We start from the raw sequence: 22,886 nt of genomic DNA on the forward strand, positions 1-22,886 counted from the left end.
ACGGACGATACTCCAACCAACTGAGCAGCCTAGCCAGGTCTATATCTAATTTCCTTTTGATGAACATTTAGGTTGTTTCTTTTTAAATCATTATTATAAAGATTCTTCAACATGTCTCCTTGTGGATATGTGGACAATTTTCTCTAGTGGCTATGCCTAAGAATGAAATGTCTGGGTTTTAGGTGAGCTCAACTTTGTGCTGTAGCAGATATTACCATATCATTGTCCAACATACAGTAAAAATTTCCACTCTCAAAATTCCTAATAGTCTTTGTTCTCACCAGTTTTAGTGTTGCCTGATCATCATCTTGTATTTATAACATGAGAAGGAGTGAACTAGATAATTTCCGGGGTCTTTCTGCACTTTCTATATTCTCTGATTCCCTTTCTGTGAATTTCCTACTCCCTCCCTTCAGCTAGAGACAAACTAATCCAGTGAATAGCGAATTATTTTATTTGAGTCTAGAAGCCTATTGTTGGGTATTTTTAAATTCTTACGTCTAAAAACTAGGACATCCAATAATACAATTTCATTAGTGGTGAGGGCAAATATCACCTAAACTGACAGTGTCCTAGCCAGGCATACTTCCAACGCTGCTGATATAAGTCAGTGGTTTTCAAACTTTTTAAAACAATGGACTTTTAAATATATATATAAATTGAATCACAATATAATTGCTGCTTGCTCCTTCCTCCCCCTTTTTCCCTCTAATACACATCTTACACATTTTTTAAAGCTTCCTGTAATATAATTATCATGATTGCCTTGGTGAGCTTCCTGAAATTAAGAACTATTAAAATGCTTCAATTTACCTTGCATTTTAAATTCTACTTGACCATATTTTTATTTAAGGCTGGTACATATTTGGGTATACTAAAATCTTTTAGAAATATCCACTTTAGACAAAAAAAATTACCCATTATTGCCGAAGAGCTCTGATTTTACTACCTATAATTTCTATGGAGAAAAATATTCAGCTTCAGGCTTTGAAGGTAATCATTGTAGACCAACATTGCCACCTAATGGTAAGAAGCCTAATCACAACATATTTCAAGTTGGTTTTTTAAAAAAATGCAAAACTCTGCGCATTCTCTTCTTATGAGGACCTGACATTATGGTAGAGCTGGGGGACACTCATCAGACACACTGGCAAGATTGGTGATTGGCTTTCTACTCCCTCGCTATCTGGCACCCCTGAGTCCCAGCATTCTCTCTCATCTCCCAGATGCAATCATTAAAGATCTTCAAACTCCGGCCAGCCCTCCCTTGTCCTTATGCCAAGCCTGTCCTAGTCTTAATATATTAAGAAGCTAGTGCTAGACAAACATTTGGGGACTAGAATCAGCCTGGAATATGGCTGGTCTCTGGATTTCTAAAAGGTGAGCTCCTGCATTGGCAGCCACATGTACCCGGGTCAGCACGTCACCATGGGTCTCCCCAAAGCCACGTTTTCTGTCTTTTTACAATATTCCCTAATGAAGCTGAAACCCAGTTGTGAACATCTGTATTGCCCTCCAGGTATCTAAACTGGAGCACTCACCACCAACTGTCAAAGTCTCTACTTGGGAAAGTTGTGAGAAAAGAATTGGCTAAACCCTACTTACCCCAAGTCTTTAGTAAACCAAGAATCTACCACCATCCAATTCGAGCAAAGCAAGACTCACAGAGCTTTGCGTCAAAGGTCATCAAGTCAGAACCCTAAGATACGTCTCCAGCCCAGATCAGACTCAAAGTGCCCACTCCTGGATGCTGTGATTGGGGTTGCTTCTCCAGGTGTGTAACCCTCACTCATTCCTGTCTTACCACATCTGCCTGACATGAGTAGCCAGCAAACTTCTTTACGGTCTCAGAGGTTTGAATGACAGGCAAGAAAGAGCACAAAGAAAAGAAGAAAATGCAGATGAAGCAAAGGAATGATAAGAATCAGAGAGAAAAAGGAGCACCTGTCTCAGGCAGAAGCCATGTTACATATTGTCTACGGCCCTCCCACTCCAGGACTAGCCACTTCTACAGTAAAGAAATTCTTGCCAGCTGTTATTGAAGAGACAGGCAAAATGTAGAAGGGAAACTTAAGGCTGCAAAGACATAATGTATATAGTTCAATGGGTATTCTGTAGGTAGAGAAGAATAAATCTATCATTGACCTACACTGATTGGAGTCTATATAAATATCCGATATGTTAAATTAACACGGAGCTACATTAAATCATATTATTTTAGGCAGGGATAGAAATCTTTTATTAATTCCTGTAATCTGTATTAGGAAGAATATTTTGAAACATGGCTGGGTTCAGCAGTAAGAGCTGTGTGATGAATTAGCAATATCTTCTATGGCCACATGCTTGTCATACTTGTCTCTTTTCTTTTCTAGAACCATCCTCCCATTTACTCCTTCCTGGTTCTCTAGATAGGTGCTTCTCAAGCTTTAATGTGGGTGTTAATCACCTAACAGTCTTGCTAAAATGCAGTTTCGGACACAGTTGGCAGGCCTGAGATTCTGAGTTTTTAAGAAGCTCCCAGGTGATGCCCATGCTGATCCATTAAACTCCCAGGTTTCCTTGTCAAACTTTACAACAGCTTCCTTTGTTAATCACCCAGCAATATTATTACCTTTATCTCTTTTCTATTGATCAGTCAGAGAAGGATAGTAGCTACTGCTGTCAGGCCTTAAATAACCAGAAAAAATTTTTTAATTTATTATTTAAAAATCTTACAAAATGTTTTAATTTTAATGTTCTATTTTTATATATAACATTTATGCATATATTTGTACAGTAAAGTCTGATTTGTAATTCTTTTATCAGTAAGAAATTTCTCTCAACCAATCTTTCTAAGCCTAGAGTATGACACTTAATATCCTTAAAATGACCCTGAAGCTCTATAAGATCCTAAACTCCCTACTAAATTATTAAATAAAGAATAGTCACTATAGTTTGAGAATTTATTTCTCTTTATTGCATTCTAATTCTTTTTAAGTTGTATTCTGAACATGATGTGCATGGTTCTTCCCAGTTACTCCTCAACCATGTAAATTGCCAGAAAGTGAGGGACACTTGTTCCCTTTTATAAATATTGTTACACGAAGGGAGCCTATGTGGGGGGGGGGGGAGATCAAAAGATGTAGATACTGACAAGTTAATCAGTTATACCTTTGCACATTGTCCATAGTGGAAAATCCCAAGATACAATGATTCTTTAATCACAGTACCTTACACGCAAGTGTGTTGGCCTTGTGCCCTGCACCAAAGCACATTTTCCTCATGGAAAATCCCCCAGCTGCACCTTCCTCTTCTTCCAACTTAATCATCACTTAGTCACATCACCGAAAGGATCATGAGGTGCGTCCTTGCGAACAGCTAGCTCTTCAGTCCTGTGCGGAGTCTGTGGGCCCACTTCCAACTCCAGATCCGTCAATGGCTGAAAACTCTGTTTCAATAAGTGGTTTCAGAAATTTCTCAACCTTGGTGAGTCTTTGCTTCAGTTTCTGCTGCATGGACTCATACTCAGCCAGGATCCGAGCAAACCTTGTTTGCAGGAGGTCTACTGACCCTTCCATTCGGGTGACCTTCTCTTCAAGATCTTTGGGGTCATGGCCAGCATTCGCGATATTTACATCCAGCAGACCATCTTTCATCAAGATTTGCTTCCCCTTCTCTTCTAGCATACCTTTGGCATCCGGGTACTCAGTTAGAGCTTCCATGAGGTCATCTTTTGAGAGACAGAACAGATCTGAGTAGCCAATGCTTTTAATATTGGCCGTTCTTCGATTGCCAGCTTTGCTGCCTTTAATGTTAAGGATGCTGATCTCACCGAAGTAGCTGCCATCACTCAATACCACAAACTGAGTGATTCCATCATCTGCCACCACAGCGAGCTTGCCTTCCTTGATGATGTACATCTCTCGTCCAATATCGCCTTTCTTGCAAATGTAATCTCCAGGACTGTAGACTTGGGGTTGTAATTTCAGGACCAACTCCACCAACAGACCAGCCTCACAGTCGGCAAAAATGCGCACCTTTTTTAATGTGTCCAGGTGGACACTGATGGCGATCTCTGCTCTTAGCTTATCAGGTAGGTACTTCAAAACTTCTCTCTCATCAACTGTTTTTTTGTTGGTCCACAGATAGTCGAACCATTTAATAACTCTCTTTTCCATATCTTTGCTTACATTTCGAAAATGCATATATTGCTTGATGGCATCAATTCTTGCTTGAAATTCTGCTCTGGCTGCGTTCATGTTGGAAATCATAGAACCTATGTTACCAACAATGGTAGCAAAAATTAATACTCCAATTAAGAAATCAACCACCACGAAGACATACTCAGAATCCCTCACAGGAGGTGGTGTTTCACCAATGGTGGTCAAAGTCAGTGTAGACCAGTAAAGGCTATAGACATACTTTCTAGCCAAACGGCCAAATTCAGGATCATTAACATCAGGATAGACCCAGGTATCATTTCCAAATCCAATAGCTTTGGAAATAGAGTAGTACACACATGCGTTCCAGTGGATAATGATGACGATGTACATAACAAGGTTAGAAATCCTGAAGATGTTTGGGTAGTTAGTTCTTGTTTCTGTTCTTTGGAAGAACTCAAACATTCGAGAGATCCTTAAGAGTCTGTTTAATCTAATTTCTGGATAGTTCCACCCCAGCTTAAAATATAGCAGATCGGTTGGTACCACTGATAGAACATCAAGTTTAAATTGTAAGTTTGATTTATATTTCTCTATGAGTTTAAGTTCTTCCTTCACCAGCAGTCCTTGCTCTAGGTAACCTAAAATAGAAAAAAATCAATTTAATGTTTTTTTTCTTTTTATGCTATTGTGAATTTTTCTGAAGTAACTCTCAATAAACTTGATTGAGCTCAAAACAAGAAATCACTTTCAATAAATATGCTTTTAGCAATGTAGTATGATATGAGTAACAATCAACATATAGCTATGGAACATACTCTGTTGTAGAAATAAAAAGTAAAACTTTGTAAGTGCAAAAGTGAGAAATTATATGCAACGTATATATACAAATCTCTGTAGATCAGTATCTCCATCCAGGCAAAGCCACCGCTTTTATGAACAGTGTTCTTGGAAAGTCTCCTGGCCCCCTAAGCACTGTGCTCATACCTCAGGCTACTCTCTTGACAAAACCCCAACCTTACCCTTGAAACTTGGGTACCATTGTGAATATTCTTTCCTTGCTCCTTCAATGTGAAGCATAAGTGTCCTTGGTGTTAGCATTCCTTAGACATGTGTGATTTTCCCTTCTCCTACACTGCTACCATGGGCTGGTGAATTAAATCCAGAATTTCAGCACTCTGATACATTTCACTAGGAAAACCATTTGTTCTTCCTCTTATACCGACTATCAGAGCTGCAAATAGGACACAACAACTGCAACGCTCTGTGTTCACTGGTTACATTTGCATGTGGAAACAGTGTAGAAACAATGAGTTTATATCTACTTAATAAGAGTACTTGATGTAGGTAGTTATTAGATTCTTCCCCCTGGTCAATAATGCCTCACCATGGATCACATATTGAGTTAAGGATGTGTGTTCTGTTTCTTACAAAATTTCTAATACAGCTCTGCTGGGTTCAATGACATTTCCCTCCATGCTTCTTTAATCTCTCTGTTAGGTAGCCTTTCCTCACAGGGCTGACAGATGATTTCTGCTCTCTTCTATTCCTTTCACCTGGCATAAACCCAATGAACAGGGTAACAGAGGAAAGCCACCAATCACATTTGAAAGGTTGCCTAGAAACATCCCTTCTGAATCCGTTGGAGCGAACTGAGCCTGTGGGTGGGAATATGGTATTCTTGCTTTCAACTGTGTTTTGTTCTCTAAAACAGGTTTTTGTGAGTTATTTTGAAGAATGCTTTCATTAGAAAATTTCAAATTATATTATAGATATCAAAACATGAAATTGCAAAATGTCCCAAACTGAACATATTTACCTGTCCTGGTTCGTACAATCATATCGAGAAGATAGACTGTATCTGACAAGTAATCAAAAACGAGCCAATACGCTAGGTAATCAGACTGGAGTTCCTCAAAACATGCTCTGTAAAAAAAAATTTATATAAATAAAATGGGAGCCATTTCAGTAAAAGTCCTCTTTGTGTAATTTTCTCATGATGAGAAGTATAAGACTAGGAGGGGTCCTTAGAAGCCATTGAATCTTTCCCAAATTGGAGTGGTTGGATTAGTTTTCTCACACTTCTGAATTTCAACATTCTTGCCATTATACCAGTTAGCTTTATGAAAACATCAAATAAGAATAAATGACCTAGAGCTAAAGTCAAATACACTGGGTCATATACATTAATAACCAGGTTCATACTGACTGTCAGCGCCCAAAATGCTTCACGAAATTATGCTTGGTTCTGGATGGCTGAACTGTTTACTGGCTAAAAGACAGGGAACCATAGAAATCATTTGGGAAACACACCTGGTTCTAAACCAATCTAGGTCCTTGATCTTTTTCTACTCTTGGCAAAAGTTTTCTCATAGGGAAAAAAAATCCCCCAAAGTTCTAATTAAATGATTGGGCGATCAAAAATTTAAAAGTATCCTCTTCACCCCTCCATCCTGCTACTGGATTTCCAAGTATATTGGGAAGGAAAGCACCTAGTCCTGATCTTAGGAAAACACGTTGAGAACAACATAGAGTCTCTTTACAACCTGTGGTGAAGAAAAGAGGGATGTCCTGAAGAGCTCTAGGCCAAACAGTTAAGTCAGTTAACTTGAAAACTGAGAGTGAGCTGAGATCCACAAAAATATATAGAGACCTTGCAATAATCAGAGTCCAGTTGTACATGACGGGTAAGGTGATGCAAAACAGCCAATTGTAGTATGTGTTTCCCGAGGGATCAATCACCATGACTTCTTTCTTCTCCCTAGCAGCAATCACACACAGAGGGGAAAGTCACCAAGAAACAAAAACATTTCAGTTTCACCTGTCTAATATGACAATGCCCATCCCCCACAATTAACAAAAGAGAAGGAAGCTGGAGAAGGTCACTCTACAGTGGGAAGGTTAGCTTGGCATAAGTGCACTAGTTATAAGAAACTAGTTAGTGAAGGGTGGCTAGGTAGTTAAGTTACTAGTCTTACATTAAACCATATTTTAAACTTTAATTAAAGCCCTTGTTTTACTGCGATGCTGTAGACACTGCTATCTCTTCAGCCACAAAGAAGGAATCATGGCATAGATCATGCCAAACCCTGGACATGTCACAGAACCCTTTGGTAAGGTATAGGTGGTGGGAGAATGCTGGCTTTGCTATGCCCCCTACCAGGTAACAAAACAACCAGGAACTACACTGTAAGGGGAGAACTCATGCCTTCTTTCTAATCTGTAGGAAAGAAGAATATAACACAATCTAATAAAAATGCATATTCATAAGCATGTACAGAGGACTAAGAGAGGCAATTGTGGGCAAGAGGAAGGGAGGAAGAAAATATATGTTCAAATAAAAATTTTTAACTTTCTTTTAGTATCAAGCCTATACTTTTAAGGACTTTTTTCTTTATACAAACTTCAACAACTTTCTAACAGGCACCAATAATTGAACCATTGCCTGGTAAAGAGTTTTAAGTAAGTTTAGAAAACAATTTTTCCTTTAATAAAAAGCAAAAAGAGCTTTGCAACTATCACTCTGCTACCAGAGGAGTACAGGAGTGGGATTCCTCCATTGCCATGGGAGTGGGGTTCTTGGGATACCACTGAAATGAGCACTTTCAGAAGCTCCCACAGGAGGATGAGGTGCGGTTAGAAGACTTTATTTGTGTGGAGTTATATTCCTCAGCCTCCAATGTCCCATTTCCCTTAAGCCAGTCCTGAAGGAGGGGCAGCTGTGGGTTCAGCAAAGCCAAAGCAAGGCCAGTGTCCAGAGCTTTCATTCCAAGTTGCAGCTGGGACCAGTCCAGCATCAGGTTAATTAAAGCCCATTAGTCCATTGTATGGAGTCTTACATTACTAAGGCTCCTGCAAATGCAGGGAGTGTACTCCCTGGAACAGCAGTCCCAAGACGGCCAAGAGCCAAGAGTGTGTGCTCCTTTGTCTAGGAGTTTAAGTGGTCAGGTTTCTCACCCTCTTGGCGGCTACACCTACTCTGAGCACAGCCTCACTTCCAGGAGTGACTGCCATACAAGCACCTTCTTCGTCACTCAGACCTTACTGGGCATGTGTCCAAACTGCCTTTGGCCAGTCCCTTCCCCCACTGATCCTCGGGAACTAGACTTGGAGAGTGTTAAATTAGCAAAGCTGTATGAATGGCACGCCTATGTTATCTAGTCTTCCTTTACTCCTTCCCTGTTAAAGAATAACCAGATTATGACAACAGTATAGACTCAGGCTTATCATTGTGCAATTCCAATTCTCAAATGTTTAAAAAGGATCATTCAAATGGCTGGTGTTTTTGTTTTTGAAATTAGGCATGGCTTTTGCAAGGAGATTCCTTTACTTTGGAGTATTTCCCATACAGTGTTCATTCTGTAAAAATGTTAATGAAATTATTGAATTTATATTTCAATATTTTAAATTGATGGGAAGATCCTAGGAATCCTATTCTCCTAGGAGCCTAACTATCTCCCAGTAGTAAGTTTATCTTTATCAGGGTCTGAGGAAGGGAATTAATGATAACAACGAAAGTTCTTGATGAGAAAACTAAGACGAAGGCTTCTGCTGTTAATTTTAAGAAAATAAGAAAAAAGTTAAACTACATTTAATAACAATTTATTTAGTCTTCACAGAGGGCCTCTTTACTATAAAGTTTCAGGAAATTTCCCCTGGATCCAAAACCCGTCACCAGTGCATTCCTGATTTCAATGAGAGTAAAAAAACTTACTCTTCTTTCTTATCTTTGTCTTTCTTTCCCTCTTTCTTTTTCTTCTCTTTGTCCTTTTCTTTTTTCTTTTTCTTCTCTAGGTCCTTTTTATTTTCATTTTTGTCATCTGGCTTGCTGAAAAAGGTGAGATATTTAGTTAGTATTAAAATGCAAAACATGTCATGGGCAGAAAACTGTGGAAGTCTCACTTACCTCTTCTTTTCTTTTTTCTTTTTCTTTTTTTCTTTTGGCTCTCTAGAGAAGAAACAATATCTCCGTCACATAGTCAAATTCCATTCTGACTTCCATTTTTATTTATTTTTCTCTCCACTGAGCAATAATTCTCAGCTTTGTATTCAAAGGCCTGCCCCTGTGCTTTGAAGCCAGAAATCTGGTCTCCTACTGGAGAGTTCTACTAACATGCACATGCATCCAGGTAACAAGGGAAACAAAGAATAATTCCTGGGTGGGTGAATGTGGAAAACTGAAGAAAATGGAGCTGGTAAAGGCATAAACCCAAGGAGAGAAATTTAAGAAACAATAGCCCCTAAAAGAATGTACTTTTAAAGTTTCAATATATATTTTTAAAATTCTTTCAATTTTAGGAGTCTTGATATTACTTATATTTACCCTTAAATAAGAGCTTTGAGCTCTCTGTGCCTGTCCCTCCAGAGGGCAGGCTCTCTCTGCCTGTCCCTCGAGTCAGAAGGCAGACACCACACCCAGCCCAAGCTTTTAATCTATTTTATGTCTGTCTTTCATTATTCTTTAATCCCGAAAGTGCCTCCTAGGTTGCTCGAACCGTTTCAAGTCTCCCCCTCCATGAGGGACACGGAGAAGAGACCACAGCCCCAGCACGCCCGCTGTAGTAACTGCTAGAGTTCTACTCATTATAGGAAGAAATTATGGAGCTGTTTTATTATGTCAAATAACATTTAGTTACCGTGGTCATTGAAAGCGTAAACTTAAATAAACTTCTGAGCCCTAACCGGTTTGGCTCAATGGATAGAGCATCAGCCTGTGGACTCAAGGGTCCCAGGTTCAATTCCGGTCAAGGCATGTACCTTGGTTGTGGACACATCCCCAGTAGGGCGTGTGCAGGAGGCAGCTGATCGATGTTTCTCTCTCATCGATGTTTCTAACTATCTATCCCTCTCCCTTTCTCTCTGTAAACAATCAATAAAATATATTTTAAAAAAACTTCTAAAAAAAAAGAGCTTTGAGAATTTCAAGAAAATACCATCAATTGTTGTAGATATTAATTCTGCCTGAAGCAATTATTTTATGAGCAGTCAAAAAGCTCTGTGGTAACCTAGTGGAATCCTAATTCTTAGAATCATTCATTAAATTTGAGATATTTTTCTATATACAATTGCTTCCTGAGTGATTAGAGGCCTCTTTCTATGATTGGTCTTCTCCGTGAGCAGAAAAAGGATTCTGGAGTCAGACAGCCAGACCCAAGGTCTCAGTAGGTTGCCATTGTTGGCGCCAATGTCTTGGTAAGATTTACTATTGGCACATGAAAGAACAGGCATCTCATTACCACAGGATTGTCAGAGAAGGCTGTTAGAGGGAGGGAGGTCTAAACCTAGGCCTCAAAGTATGAGCAAGAGTTGGAAAAGTTGAGAAGAGGGAGGACGTTAAAGGGAGGAAATTTGTAGGTACAAATGTACAAACAAATTTCATCTGGGTACAAATGACCAGAAGTGGAAAGCTGCAATTGAGGAGAAATAGGAGATAAAATTGACAAGTGAGGTTTGGTATCTAAGGTCATCCTGTCAAATGGGAACAGAACATAAAGTTGAAAAGGGGAGAATTTCTCTCTTTGGGAACTCACTCCTGTGAGTCAGGATTGAACACCCTAGCATCGATCCTGAAAGGGGGTGCTCACACACTGCTCAGATGGCTCTTGGAAGCTCAGAAAAGGTGAGGACTCACACCAAGTGAAATAGAAATTACAAAATGCCACGCCAGATGGTTGAAGAAGGTATCAAAAAGGCTCAGAGAGTGGTATGCTAAAATGGGTATCCTATATAATAAAAGGCTAATAAGCAAATCGACTGAACAGCGGAAAGACCAGTCGCTATGATGTGCACTGACCACCAGGGGCAGAGGCTCAATGCAGGAGCTGCCCCCTGGTGGTCAGTGCACTCCTACAGGGGGAGTGCCGCTCAGCCAGAAGCTGGGCTCACAGCTGGCGAGTGCAGTGGTGGTAGTGGGAGACTCTCCTGCCTTTGTGGCAGCACTAAGAATGTCCAACTAACGGTTTAGGCCTGCTTCCCACGGAGCTGTCAATCAGACATCCCCCGAGGGCTCCCAGACTGCAAGAGGGTGCAGGCCAGGCTGAGGGACTTCCCCTCCTCCCCCCGAGTGCACAAATTTCATGCACTGGGCCTCTAGTCCTACATAAGGGAGATAGCCCACTAGTTGCTTAGGTTCCCTAAGAATGCTCAAAGAATACAAAAATGATCTGAAAAGTGCAGGTGAGAGGGGCACCAGCATCACTGAGAAGTTCAGTGGTACTGTCTTCTGTAGGCCAGAGCTGATAATAGGAGATGCTGGTACAGAACGGGGCTCCCCAAGAGCAATAGGGATGACAGGATCTAGAAGAACAGACTAGTGGCAATGCTTACCCTTCAAAGAGAGATGGAGCCCATAATAGCAATTCACAGTATTGAAATGCTCACATGCATACATATATACATACTACTTTTAATAGTATGTAGCTACATTTTTCAGAAGTACATAAACAAACAATAAAGTGACAGAATATCAATGTCATTGTGTTAGGTAGAGTTTGCCTAATATCTGCCCTAAAACAGTTTCAGATACCTTTTCACGGTTTTCGTTAAAAACAAGCTTTACTAGTAGTTTTCTATTGTAAATATACTTACTGTTCCTTATTGCTGCTGTTGTTAACATTGAAAAGTGCGATGACACCAGGCAGGTATTGTTCCCTAGTGAATGAAAAAGTACAGTGAAATCATAGTAGTCACCATCCATATAATGTCTATGGTAAGCACACAGTCTTAAAGAACAACTTTTTTTCAGTTTCTACTTATTACTAATGATTGTCTAGACAAGTTTTGAAAATATAGAGCCTCCATGGAGCATGAGCTACCAAATATCATGCCATGAACCAAAGTGATTAGTAAACGCCTGTTGATCAATGAGAAGTAGCATCCTTATTGGTCTCCACTGAGCCAACTGGATTCTGCTAACTCCCAGCAAGAGACCTGAGACTTGCACTTAGGAAGATAGGAAGGGAAAGAAAGGCAAATGGAAATAGTGGAAAAACTGGGGGTAGTCAGTGAAAAGAGAAATAGGAGAGAAGGAAAAAAAGGAGGGACAAACAGCAAATAAAAATTGATTATGTTCCACAGGATGGCAACCCCTGACCCACACCACCACACACAGCTTCCACACCCTCAGAGTAGCATGTTTGAAGTTTCCATGATTACTTATTCCCTACGAAGGATTTTAAGCTTTTCTCTTCTAGCTACTCACTCCAGTGCTCTACTTCTCTGAAAGGAAAGTCAAATGGGGTTGTAAAAAATGACAGCCAAGTTTAAAACACTTTCTTATGGAGACAAACAGAGCTAAACTACTTCAGGGCCCTAGAAGAAGGATCAGAGAGAAGGAGGAAATCAGAGAGGACTGGGGCATGAGGCTTCTTAAGGGACATGTGTCTCAGGGAAAATGATCAGCAAGGGTATGACTTGGAGCCCCACGGACATGAATAATCATCAGGTAGTAGCAGTCTCCCAAGAAAAGAAGTAGCGAGTTCCTCCTGAGATCCTGCATAGTGATGAGGGAGCAGGACCATTTGCCAAGTCCACTAAAAGGAGATCTTTTTTCATCTAAACAATGGTTTAAAAACCAGTATGGGGAAAAGAAAAAAAAACCAGTATGGGGGAATAGATCAGATTGCTCACCTCTGTGATAGTCCTCCCTTCCTGCGTGAACTATTTCTGAAGGAATCCCTTGCACAGGGGTTTTCACTCTCGGAGTCTTCAAATATAGAGGCACTGTCATCATCGTCGTCAGAAAAGGAGCTATGGTCCAATGGGAGGGAGAGATGAATTAGAGCAATGCTCTAAACCAAGCATGTCAAACTCGCGGCCCACAAGGAATATTTTTGTGGCCCAGCCAATATAACGGTCAGAACTGTTTTAATAAAAATTTTGTAACTTAATTTTTACAATATTCTGTTATACATAATTATTAATAACGAGCTACAACGTTCGCTAATGACTGATTACTATACGTAATCATATTGCATTCGTTTCCCTTACGTGCCTTACGTGCAGGTGCACCATTTCTCTACACTAATATCAGCAGCAAATATTTTAGCAGCCGATTGCCATGTCATTAGTCTTGGACTGACTTGTTTGGTGTGCGCAACAGGAAATAGTTTGCTTTCAGAGAACAAGAAAATAGGTTTATTTGCGTTACGCTTATTAATTTGTGCAGTTATTCAGTGTCTGGTAAGTTAATGTTCAAGAAAAAATATTAATTTTTATTAAAATGTTCTATTATTTTATGTTAACGATTACTAATTTATTTCAGCTCTTTGTATTCAGCATGTCGCTATTGAAATAAACCTACGTTTCTATGAAAATTGAAGCTTTTTTTTTTTTGCTGCCCACATAAACTTAAACCTTGTTTATTTGGCCCGTGTTAGCCTGTGACTTTGACATGCTTGCTCTAAACTGATATGGAGGAATGCCAGTTCTCATTAGGGGGACCCTTACCCCTCTTCCTTCCCACTCAAACTAACACACACAGCAACTTTTAATTAGAGTGAAATGAGAACTGTACAGAATACAAAGAATTATAACCACAATTCAGTGAGATACATGTAATTAAGAAAATACTTTCTAGGTCATATACAGGAATATGGACTAGTTTATAAAAATCCTAGAGGCCCAGTGCACGAATTTGTGCACCAGTGGGGTCCCTCAGCCTGGCCTGCAGGATCAGGCCAAAACCGGCTCTCTGACATCCCCTGAGGGGTCCCAGATTGTGAGAGGGCACAGATCAGGCCGAGGGACCCCACTGGTGGATGATTGGGGCTGGGGAGGGATGTGGGAGGTTGGCCAGTCAGGGAGGGACTGCGGGAGGGCTCCAGGGCGTGTCCGGCCTGTCTCACTCAGTCCTGATTCATGGGACCCCATTAGCAAGCTAACCTACCGGTTGGAGCGTCTGCCCCCTGGTGGTCAGTGCACGTCATAGTGAGTGGTTGAGTGGCCTTAGCATATCATTAGCATTTTACACTTTGATTGGTTGAATGGGCGAATGGATGACCAGACACTTAGCATATTAAGCTTTTATTAGATAGGATTCCTACCATTAAAAATATATTCAACCACATGTATACATGTTCTCTTCATTTGTAGAAATAGAGTAACTGCTTTAAATTATACTTTTAAAACGTGCTAGCATTTCACATTGTATTTTTTCACATGTATCTATGGCAATGTTATCCCTTTAGAATTGAAATGTCTCATGAGGAAAGGTCTTGCCAGTGACTAGGAAAATATTTGGCATAGGGGTTTCTAAATGAGCACAAAATATCTCTGTTTATTTGTTGTACAAGTTATGCTGTTTCAAAGTTTATAATTAAATAAATTATAATTAAATAAATTATAAAGTTCAAGGTTACAAATTAAAAGTTAAATTGAGCCCTGGCTGGGTAGCTCAGTTGGCTGGAGCACGGTCCCACACACCAAAAAGGTTGAGGGTTCCATCCAGTTGGGGCATGTACAGGAGGCAACCAATTGATGTTTCTTTCTCTCTCTCTCTCTCTCTCTCTCTCTCTCTCTCTCTCTCTTCCTCTCTCTTAGGTAAGGATTAAAAATAATTTTTTAAAGTTAAATTGAAATTTAAGAGCTCCATTAAAAATACATGGAAAAATGAATGGAGTTACCTGCATGCTCCATTTTCCATCCTTCTTATTTTCTTTTCCATATCTGGGACAATCACATTGGGAATGTTTATGAAAGAATGCTGTGTATTGATAATATTTTTCTTCATGGTTAGTTTAATATCTGGGGAGAGAAAAGGCTTATTAGTAGGAAGATTTTTTAAATATTTACATACATAATCAAAAGTTTCACTCTATCATTCTTCTAATGCTTCTAATCTTATTTCCAGTTACATGTGGGAATTTTTCTTTAATAGAATAGAAACATGGTCTAAGCCCTTAATTACCACTCACCAGTTTTTGGTGTATATTTTTTAATTCAGAACTATAAGACAGGGATAAGACTTTTTTTTTAAATTTTGAATTTACCCAGTTTTGAAATACTCAGGCACTGTGGGTGTAAGACAAAACTACAGGGACCTCACATACACATTAAACAATTAGGAAATAATAAAAAATAATAAAATACAGTACAAAATGGATGTAATCAGCTGTGAATGTCTATAGGCATTCAGACAAAATGACTTGAGTGGTATTCACTTTGGAGTGAATAAGGATGCAACTCATCCACATTTGTAGCAAGTCCTCTAAATTACTGTGATACATATAGTCCCAGCAACATATGTTGAGAAACACTGGCCTAAACTCTCACCTGGTTATATTATTTCCCAAGATCAGGTGGAATGAGCTGGGCCAAACATCGATCCTCTTTACAGCTGCTTCCAGCATGTACCATGCTCATATGATTGCTGTCTACTGCCTTGCCTTCCCACCTACCCGACTTCGACTGCCCTCAGTGTGTCACTTCTGTCCACGGTCCTCAGAAGGACCCTCTCCCCAATTCTGCAGGTACCCACCTTGAGAACGCCAGAAACCACGACAAAGATGCTGTTCCCTGATGCTCCCCCAGCTGCCATGTGGAATCCTGCCTGCAGAATGGAGGATGTTCCGCCTCCCAACCCCCTGCTTCCCTTGATCACCTGGGCCTGAAGGGGCCTTCATCTTCCATGAGTCACTGCTTAAAAGAACATACCTATCTCCACAAGAGCCAGCACATGTGAGGCACCCCTTGAGGGGTTCCCTGGGAAGACTTTTAAGGTGGTAAAACTAGAGGTCCTATAGGGACAGGTGGGCAGGAACAAGCATTATATGTGCTGTTAATAAGAGTAGAGCTGTATATTGTTTGGACTTTATACAATGAGCCTGTATTAATTTTATAACAAAAGGATAAATATTAAAATATTTTTCTCAAACGAACATTATTTCAAAGCAAAGATTTGTGTGTGTTTTAAAATATATTTTTATTATTGATTTCAGAGAAGAAGGGAGAGGAAGAGAGAGATAGAAACATCAATGATGAGAGAGAATCATTGGTCAGCTGCCTCCTGCACACCCCCTACTGGGGATCGAGCCTGCAACCCAGACATGTGCCCTGACAGGGAATCAAACCATGACTTCCTGGTTCATACAGAGCTCAACCACTGAGCCCTGCCAGCTGGGCAGAACATTATTTAACTTATAGAAATGTTCATGATACAGTGTTAAGCCAAAAAAAAAAAAAAGCAGATTGCTAAGCAATATTTATAGTATATCTTATCTTATTTTATTAAAAATTATGTACACAGAAAAGATAAGCACCTTAATGTCACATATGCTAAGGTTTTAGTGGTGGATAAGTATTTTCACTTTCTTCTTTGTGTTCTGTATTTTTCTCCTAATTTATTTTTTAATCAGGAAAAACGGTAGCACTTTTACATAGGATTTTGTTTAGTGGCAAAAATAACGTGTTAGCACTTTTGCTTTAAAGGGGTGTTTTGCAGTTCTTCCCCAATCTCAGCAGTCAGTTGCAGAGCGTAGATTGTTTCTTAATGTTTAGCAATGCCCCCAGAGTTGTGTAACCAGCCACAACAGGCTCTGCCAGCTCTGCAACAGGTTGCCAGTGCCTGAAAACAGACATCTCTTGTTTGGCTAAGACGTGGGTTCTAACCTCTGCTCTTCACCAAACTGCCAGTGAGACCTCAGCAGAGATGTTTCTGAGTTTCAGTTTCCTCTTTATAAAGTAGAGATGGTAATTCCTTCCCTGCCTATTTTAATTATTCTCTATTTGGACCTAATGCAAAATATATATGAAGCAATACTGAAGGCTGTGAAGAGTTATACAAAAGCAAGTTGATGATATTATTCTATAATCTCCAAGCTCAGAGAGAGGCTACTATCAACTACCTTATGGAGACAGAGCTAAAATGATTAAAATAATCTTTCCTTAATCCCTCCCCCCTTGAACTATAACTTTGAGAAGTCAAATTTGTCAAGGCAGCTAGTTAACAATTACCTTCATAGGATCATACCCAAGCTGTAATTCCCACAAAAAAGAAAACAAAGCTGACGCAACACTATTGCTATGTATGCCCATGGCAAACACAGGGACCTGTCAGGCTTGTTATGTACATTATTATCAATTTATGAAGAAAACAAAGTACTTTCTCAGGAAAACAATAATTTCACCAAGGAGGTCATTATTGTCATAATCATTATCATTACCTTCACAATCCACAGAAAGTTTACTAAGCAGCCATCATAAAATAAAATCTCAGTTAATCAAAATTCAATTAATGAAACCATCAAATATCCAAATACATTATCTAGTACAGTGATGGCGAACCTTTTGAACTCGGCGTGTCAGCATTTTGAAAAACCCTAACTTAACTCTGGTGCCGTGTCACATATAGAAATTTTTTGATATTTGCAACCATAGTAAAACAAAGACTTATATTTTTGATATTTATTTTACATATGTAAATGCCATTTAACAAAGAAAAATCAACCAAAAAAATGAGTTCGCGTGTCATAGGTTCGCCATCACTGATTCTAGTACTATTTTTGCAGCCAAAACAATTTACAAAACAAACACGTTGAAATAAAAGAGTAGTTTAAATGTCAGAAAATGTAAGGATCATGAGAGCAAAATATCTGTTTTGTTCACTACTATTCCCAGTGACCAGAACTAGAAATATTTTTCACATCAATTTAAAGAATTTATTATAACTATGAAGTCCATATATTATGGTCATAGAACATTGCAAGACCCAACATCATGAAAGAAAGACTTTTTAAAAATTCAAGATGCCATACTAATCAAGAGTAAGAGACTTTTCACGATGGTAGAAGGCCTAAATGTGTTATCGTTCCCACTTTCTCTATTGAACAAAAAAGTATTCAGAATTCCAAAATTTGATCAAAAATTTAACAAATTCTGATTAACTGAAGATTTATTTGCCTTTTTTGTTAGGATACCTCATTCTTTCTGTTTCATAATGGAATTTCTCAGAAATGCGTGTTGATGAGAGGTGTTTTTGGAAAGCAAAAATTATCTCTTCAAAACATATAACTTATTTCTTTTTCTTGTCTTACATTGATAGAAGTTATAGAACAATGTTAAATAATAGGTAGCATCACTCCCTGTCTTGTTTCAGTTGCTAGAATTTCTCTTATTTTTGTCCATTGGTTTCAGATAAATATTCTTTATTGTATTCAGGAAGTTTTCTTTTATTACTAATTTCTTATTTTGTCAAGAGTAGATGTTGAATTCTATCAGTTACCTTTTCATCAACGAAAGCTGTATGAGTTGTTAAAGTTAAGTTGATTTATACTTTGGAACATTTGTGAACCATTAAGTGTAACTATAAGCACTTGTCCCACACTATAAAGTACCTATATTAGCAAAATCTTGGCACAGTGGTTATTTGCTGATCGAAAGCTACATTATATACCTCCTTTAAGGGGGTATAGAAAAGTAACAACCTTGGGAAGTTTGGTTGGTGCCATAGCCAAAACTTAAAATATGGCAGCTCAAGTCCCACATACTTTAACCAGGTTGAAGGCTCTGGCATATGTGGACTTACTCCTTTGACCTATTCATGGGGACACAGGCAAAAATAAAGGAAAGTTTCTGGCTAGGACAATGCCTGGCATGTAGTAGGCAGTTAATAAATATTTGATCAATAAATTAACAAGTAAAAAATACTTTAAGAGAATTCTTTATATATATAAACATTATTATTGTATGTAAGCATATATATATTATTGATTTCAGAGAGGAAGGGAGAGGGAAAGAGAGATAGAAACATCAATGATAAGAGAGAATCATTGATCAGTTGACTCCTGCACACCCCACAATGGAGATTGAGCCTGCAACCGGAATCAAACATTGACCTCCTGGTTCATAGGTCAATGCTCAACCCCTGAGCTATGCCTACTGGGCAACAAGTAAAACATAGTTAAGGTACACTGCCTGTTTTTGGAGGTAGTTCTTGGGCTTTTTCAATCTTGCCCATAATTTTTATTCAATTTAATTTTTTCTTTCTTAGTTTAAATTTAGACATTTTGAGTGTAGAAAATAATCTATCTTATCCAGACTTTTTAGTTTTTAGCGCATATCAACTTCACAGGTTAAAAAGTACCTCGATGAAAAAGAGAAAGATCTGCAATAGCTTACATTATTTAATGAATTAAATAATTTGCTATTATCTTCCATTAAAGAGCTATTTGACAATGTTTTTCTCCTCCCTATACTTTTCTTTTTCCATTTCTAAGGGTAGGGTCCTTAACTTAAACTTTACTTGTTAATCTCTAACTTTATTTGACTGTGTGGCCAGAGAATGTAGCTTGTATACATTTTTTTTTGCCTTGCTGAGATTATTTTTGTAATCAATATTTATAAATATTCCAAAAGTAGAGGAAAGAGGTTGTATTCTCTATGGATATAAAGTGCACTCAATAACTATTAGGTTTTTCTTTATACCCTGATACTTCACACCCATCTTCTTTTGTCTGCCTGCTTGATCTAACAATGACATGAGCGAGTGATATTTATGAAAAGAATAAATGCAGCAGAACAAATGAGTTAAGGAATATATAAGCAAAACTGGTCAAAATGTAAAAAGTCATTTTAAGATGTGTCTTTATTGACAGGAACATTTTAAAAGCTTGGTTTAATAATGTCTAACTTTCTAATGTAGAATGAAATCACAAACATTTAAAATCCTGTAATCTTTGCACAAACAAAATGATGAGTAATTTTTAAATTTATAAAAACAAAACATGACAGTAACTGATCATTGTTTTTAAAATCTAATTGAAATAGAAATGCTTATCATGAAGAATTAAAAGAAGGCAAGGTGATTTAAATTCTGGCTCCATTATACAATAGTAAGGTGTTGCCTTGAAGGAGCCACTTAATCTCTTTGGACCACTTATTCACCCCGCAAAGGGGGTGTACCAGTTATAATAATGTTTATAAAGCACCTAATTCTTATGAGGTTCTCAATGAGTTGAGGCTCATATTTTAATTTTTTATTAAGAATTATATGAATTTGATGGTGTTCTATCCTCAAATATGTTAAAGAAGAAGCAAACCAGTATATAATACTTCCTTAGGGAAAGACACACCTGCCAAAGTGATTGTTTTTGACTTCTAAAAAATGAGTTTGAAATTTATGAAAAACAGGTAGCACTTACCATGTTATGATATTCAGATTAGCAGAATCATATTGCTAGGCCTTTATTTATTAGCATGTTAAACTAAAATTGTATTTTAGCAGAATACTCATTCATCTGTCAAAAATACAGAGAAGTTAATAAAAATACAACCATCAGCTGTAACTAGAAAGCATGTAGCATGGAAAACAAAGCAGATGCTGATGCTTTAATAAGGCAAAACCGAGGTGTAAGCACGTGTGAAAATACAACTGTAATTACCATTGCGTTCTTACCTTGGTTGCTTACGCAATGTATCTGTGTCTTCTAGAAATGGAAGTCAGTGGTGTATCCAAAATAAACAGGGAGATGGTGTCAACCTTGACATTGTCAAAATCCAGGTCTTAACTTTTAAAAATAATAAAAATGCTGATCTTTTTCCTTTCTTTAAACATGTGCAAAGGCCTAGTTTTCACAATCATTTTCAGGGAAAGAAACAAGCCCGTGGCGTGGACAAGGAGGATTTCCTGAGTCAGTATTGGATTTGCGGATTTATACAAGGATGACAACAGCAGCAACCAAATCACCATTATCCTTCCCAGAGCCCCAGCTTGTTAATATGTATGAGAGTGAGGGCTAAAAGGGGTGTCTCAGAACGACACCTCTTAACAAATTTTAAAGTAAAATTAACCAAAGGTAATATTGCCTGATGAACTTTATTATTTATACTATCAATTTCCCCAGGTTTACAATCTTGAAAGTATTGGCTCTTTGTCCGAGGAGCTGCTTCCTGGGGCCCATGCGTGACGTGCTAAAACCTGCCCCCAAAGGAGGGGATGGTGGCGGTCTGTCACGGCTGCCCGAGGCAGGCCCCGGATTCCTGCAGCGCCTGGAGGGAGTTTAAGATGCCCACCCGCGTTATCCTTGAGTAAAGATCCCTTCCCAGAATGGCTTTCTCTGATCCAGGTCTCCCTAAATTGGGAATGATGAGTTCTCAGACTATAGTCGCTGACGCTGGTTCTGAAGTGAAAAGTTCTGACTCATTTGGGGGTGGGGGGGTGGGGGGCTGGGGTGTGTCTAGGTTTTTACAAAGTATAGTTAGAAATTTAAATACAGTGCTATCATACTAAAAGCTATTAAAATATAAGTAGGGTGCACTTATTTATTCATTGACCTGTTTATTGTGTGGAAGAACTGCATGTTTGAAACATATCTGATCGAGCAATACAAAGAACGAGTCTGAGCTTGCCTAAAAGAATAATTCATGCTTTAGATGTGCAAAGAACATCAATAGGCCAGCTAGTTTCTAAATGTTATTCTAATGACCTAAAAGTAAATTTCCCTAAGAACTTTTAATGCAACATTTGACCTTTTACATGCTCACAATACTTTTCCCTAAGGCTCAAAATCAGAATGGCATGAAATAAATAGTGTCTCCATCTAGCAATCTGCCTTCATTTTAATGACTGTCTATCTGTCATAAATCTGACTATCTGTCAGCTCCAGAAATACATCATTCTTTCTCCAGTACTTGCAATAGTTGTCCTGCTGAATAGTTAGCTGTTCAACAACCCTCATTAAGTGGTTACAGCTCCCAGTGGATCAGGAAGCCATCAAAAGAGGAGAAACCCCAAGATGCCTAGCAAAGAAAATTAGCGGAGTACTGAGTTCTTTTGGAAAATTGGCTTGTGGGTTACAGAATTTTAAAATAACATACTTCTAATTATAAAATAAAACATGCGTCATAAAATGTGGAAAATACGGAAGAGATGAAAACAAAACTGAAACATATTCTTACCATTCTGGGACAATTGATATTAATATATAATACATATTTTAAATGTATAATAATATATAAATATATATTTTAATAAGATTCTGATTTTAATATTATATTAACACTTTTACATTATTCAATGTCTATCTAAAGCATCCTCTTAAAGAGTGCATAATATTCTGCCATATTCCATTATTCATAATTTATTTATTGGTTTCCCTATCACTGACTTATTTCTTCTGCTCTAAAATATTTCAAAACGATTTTCTTATTCTTAATGAAATGTTTATTTTTTATGGTTTGCTTGTTCTTTGGCATGTTCTTAAATTATTTAATGAATTAAATAAAATCATCAGATCAATGATTCTAATAATCCCCTTGCCAACTTAACTCCTGGCTGACATCATGAAACTTCATAGAAACTTGTCATTATGAAACAGTTCCTCCCTCTCCCCACCCCACCTCACCACACACACATACAATTCTTTACCTTTTTGGAATGACTCATTCCTTTGATCTCAAATGCACCTTCTTTTACTAGCTCTTGTTCTTTCTTCATGCACCGTTCCCACACCAAAACTATAACTAAGGATGAACTAAGTATTATAATTCTTGGGATAATGCTTATTAGTTGTATAGTCTTGAAAGAATGACTTAACCTTTCTGAGCCTCAGTTTCCGTATCTGTAAAACGGAAATATAACCAACCTCGTTAGGTTTTTGTGAGGACAAGTGGCGTAAGATGATAACATATCACACACGGGTGGTATGTGAGAGAACACAATAAATGTACTCTCTCTTCCTCTCTTCCTTCCCTTTCCTCTAAGCGCCTGGACGGCATCTAAGCCGGAGCTTTGCCCCACATTGCTTAGGCCTC

The 22,886-nt window shown here is 38.4% G+C and overlaps 1 protein-coding gene and 1 non-coding gene across 2 annotated transcripts; one reads left to right on the top strand and one right to left on the bottom strand.

Moving 5' to 3' along the window:
* Nucleotides 1-3,156: 3,156 nt before the first annotated feature.
* CNGA1 (cyclic nucleotide gated channel alpha 1) lies at nt 3,157-22,569 on the bottom strand. Its single transcript, XM_023764811.1, has 9 exons — nt 22,491-22,569; nt 14,762-14,882; nt 12,768-12,887; nt 11,727-11,789; nt 9,046-9,087; nt 8,854-8,967; nt 6,793-6,900; nt 5,959-6,065; nt 3,157-4,780 (listed from the first exon to the last, which is right to left on the bottom strand). Exons 1-9 carry the CDS (start codon nt 22,567-22,569, stop codon nt 3,366-3,368), a joined length of 2,169 nt encoding a protein of 722 aa, XP_023620579.1. The 3' UTR covers nt 3,157-3,365.
* On the top strand, nt 21,213-21,275 carry LOC111828390. Its single transcript, XR_002832257.1, has one exon. It is a non-coding gene; the product is annotated as a small nucleolar RNA SNORD52 (small nucleolar RNA).
* Nucleotides 22,570-22,886: the final 317 nt, after the last annotated feature.

Source organism: Myotis lucifugus, unplaced genomic scaffold, assembly GCF_000147115.1.
Source record: "Myotis lucifugus unplaced genomic scaffold, Myoluc2.0 scaffold_349, whole genome shotgun sequence".
NCBI classification, from domain to species: domain Eukaryota; kingdom Metazoa; phylum Chordata; class Mammalia; order Chiroptera; family Vespertilionidae; genus Myotis; species Myotis lucifugus.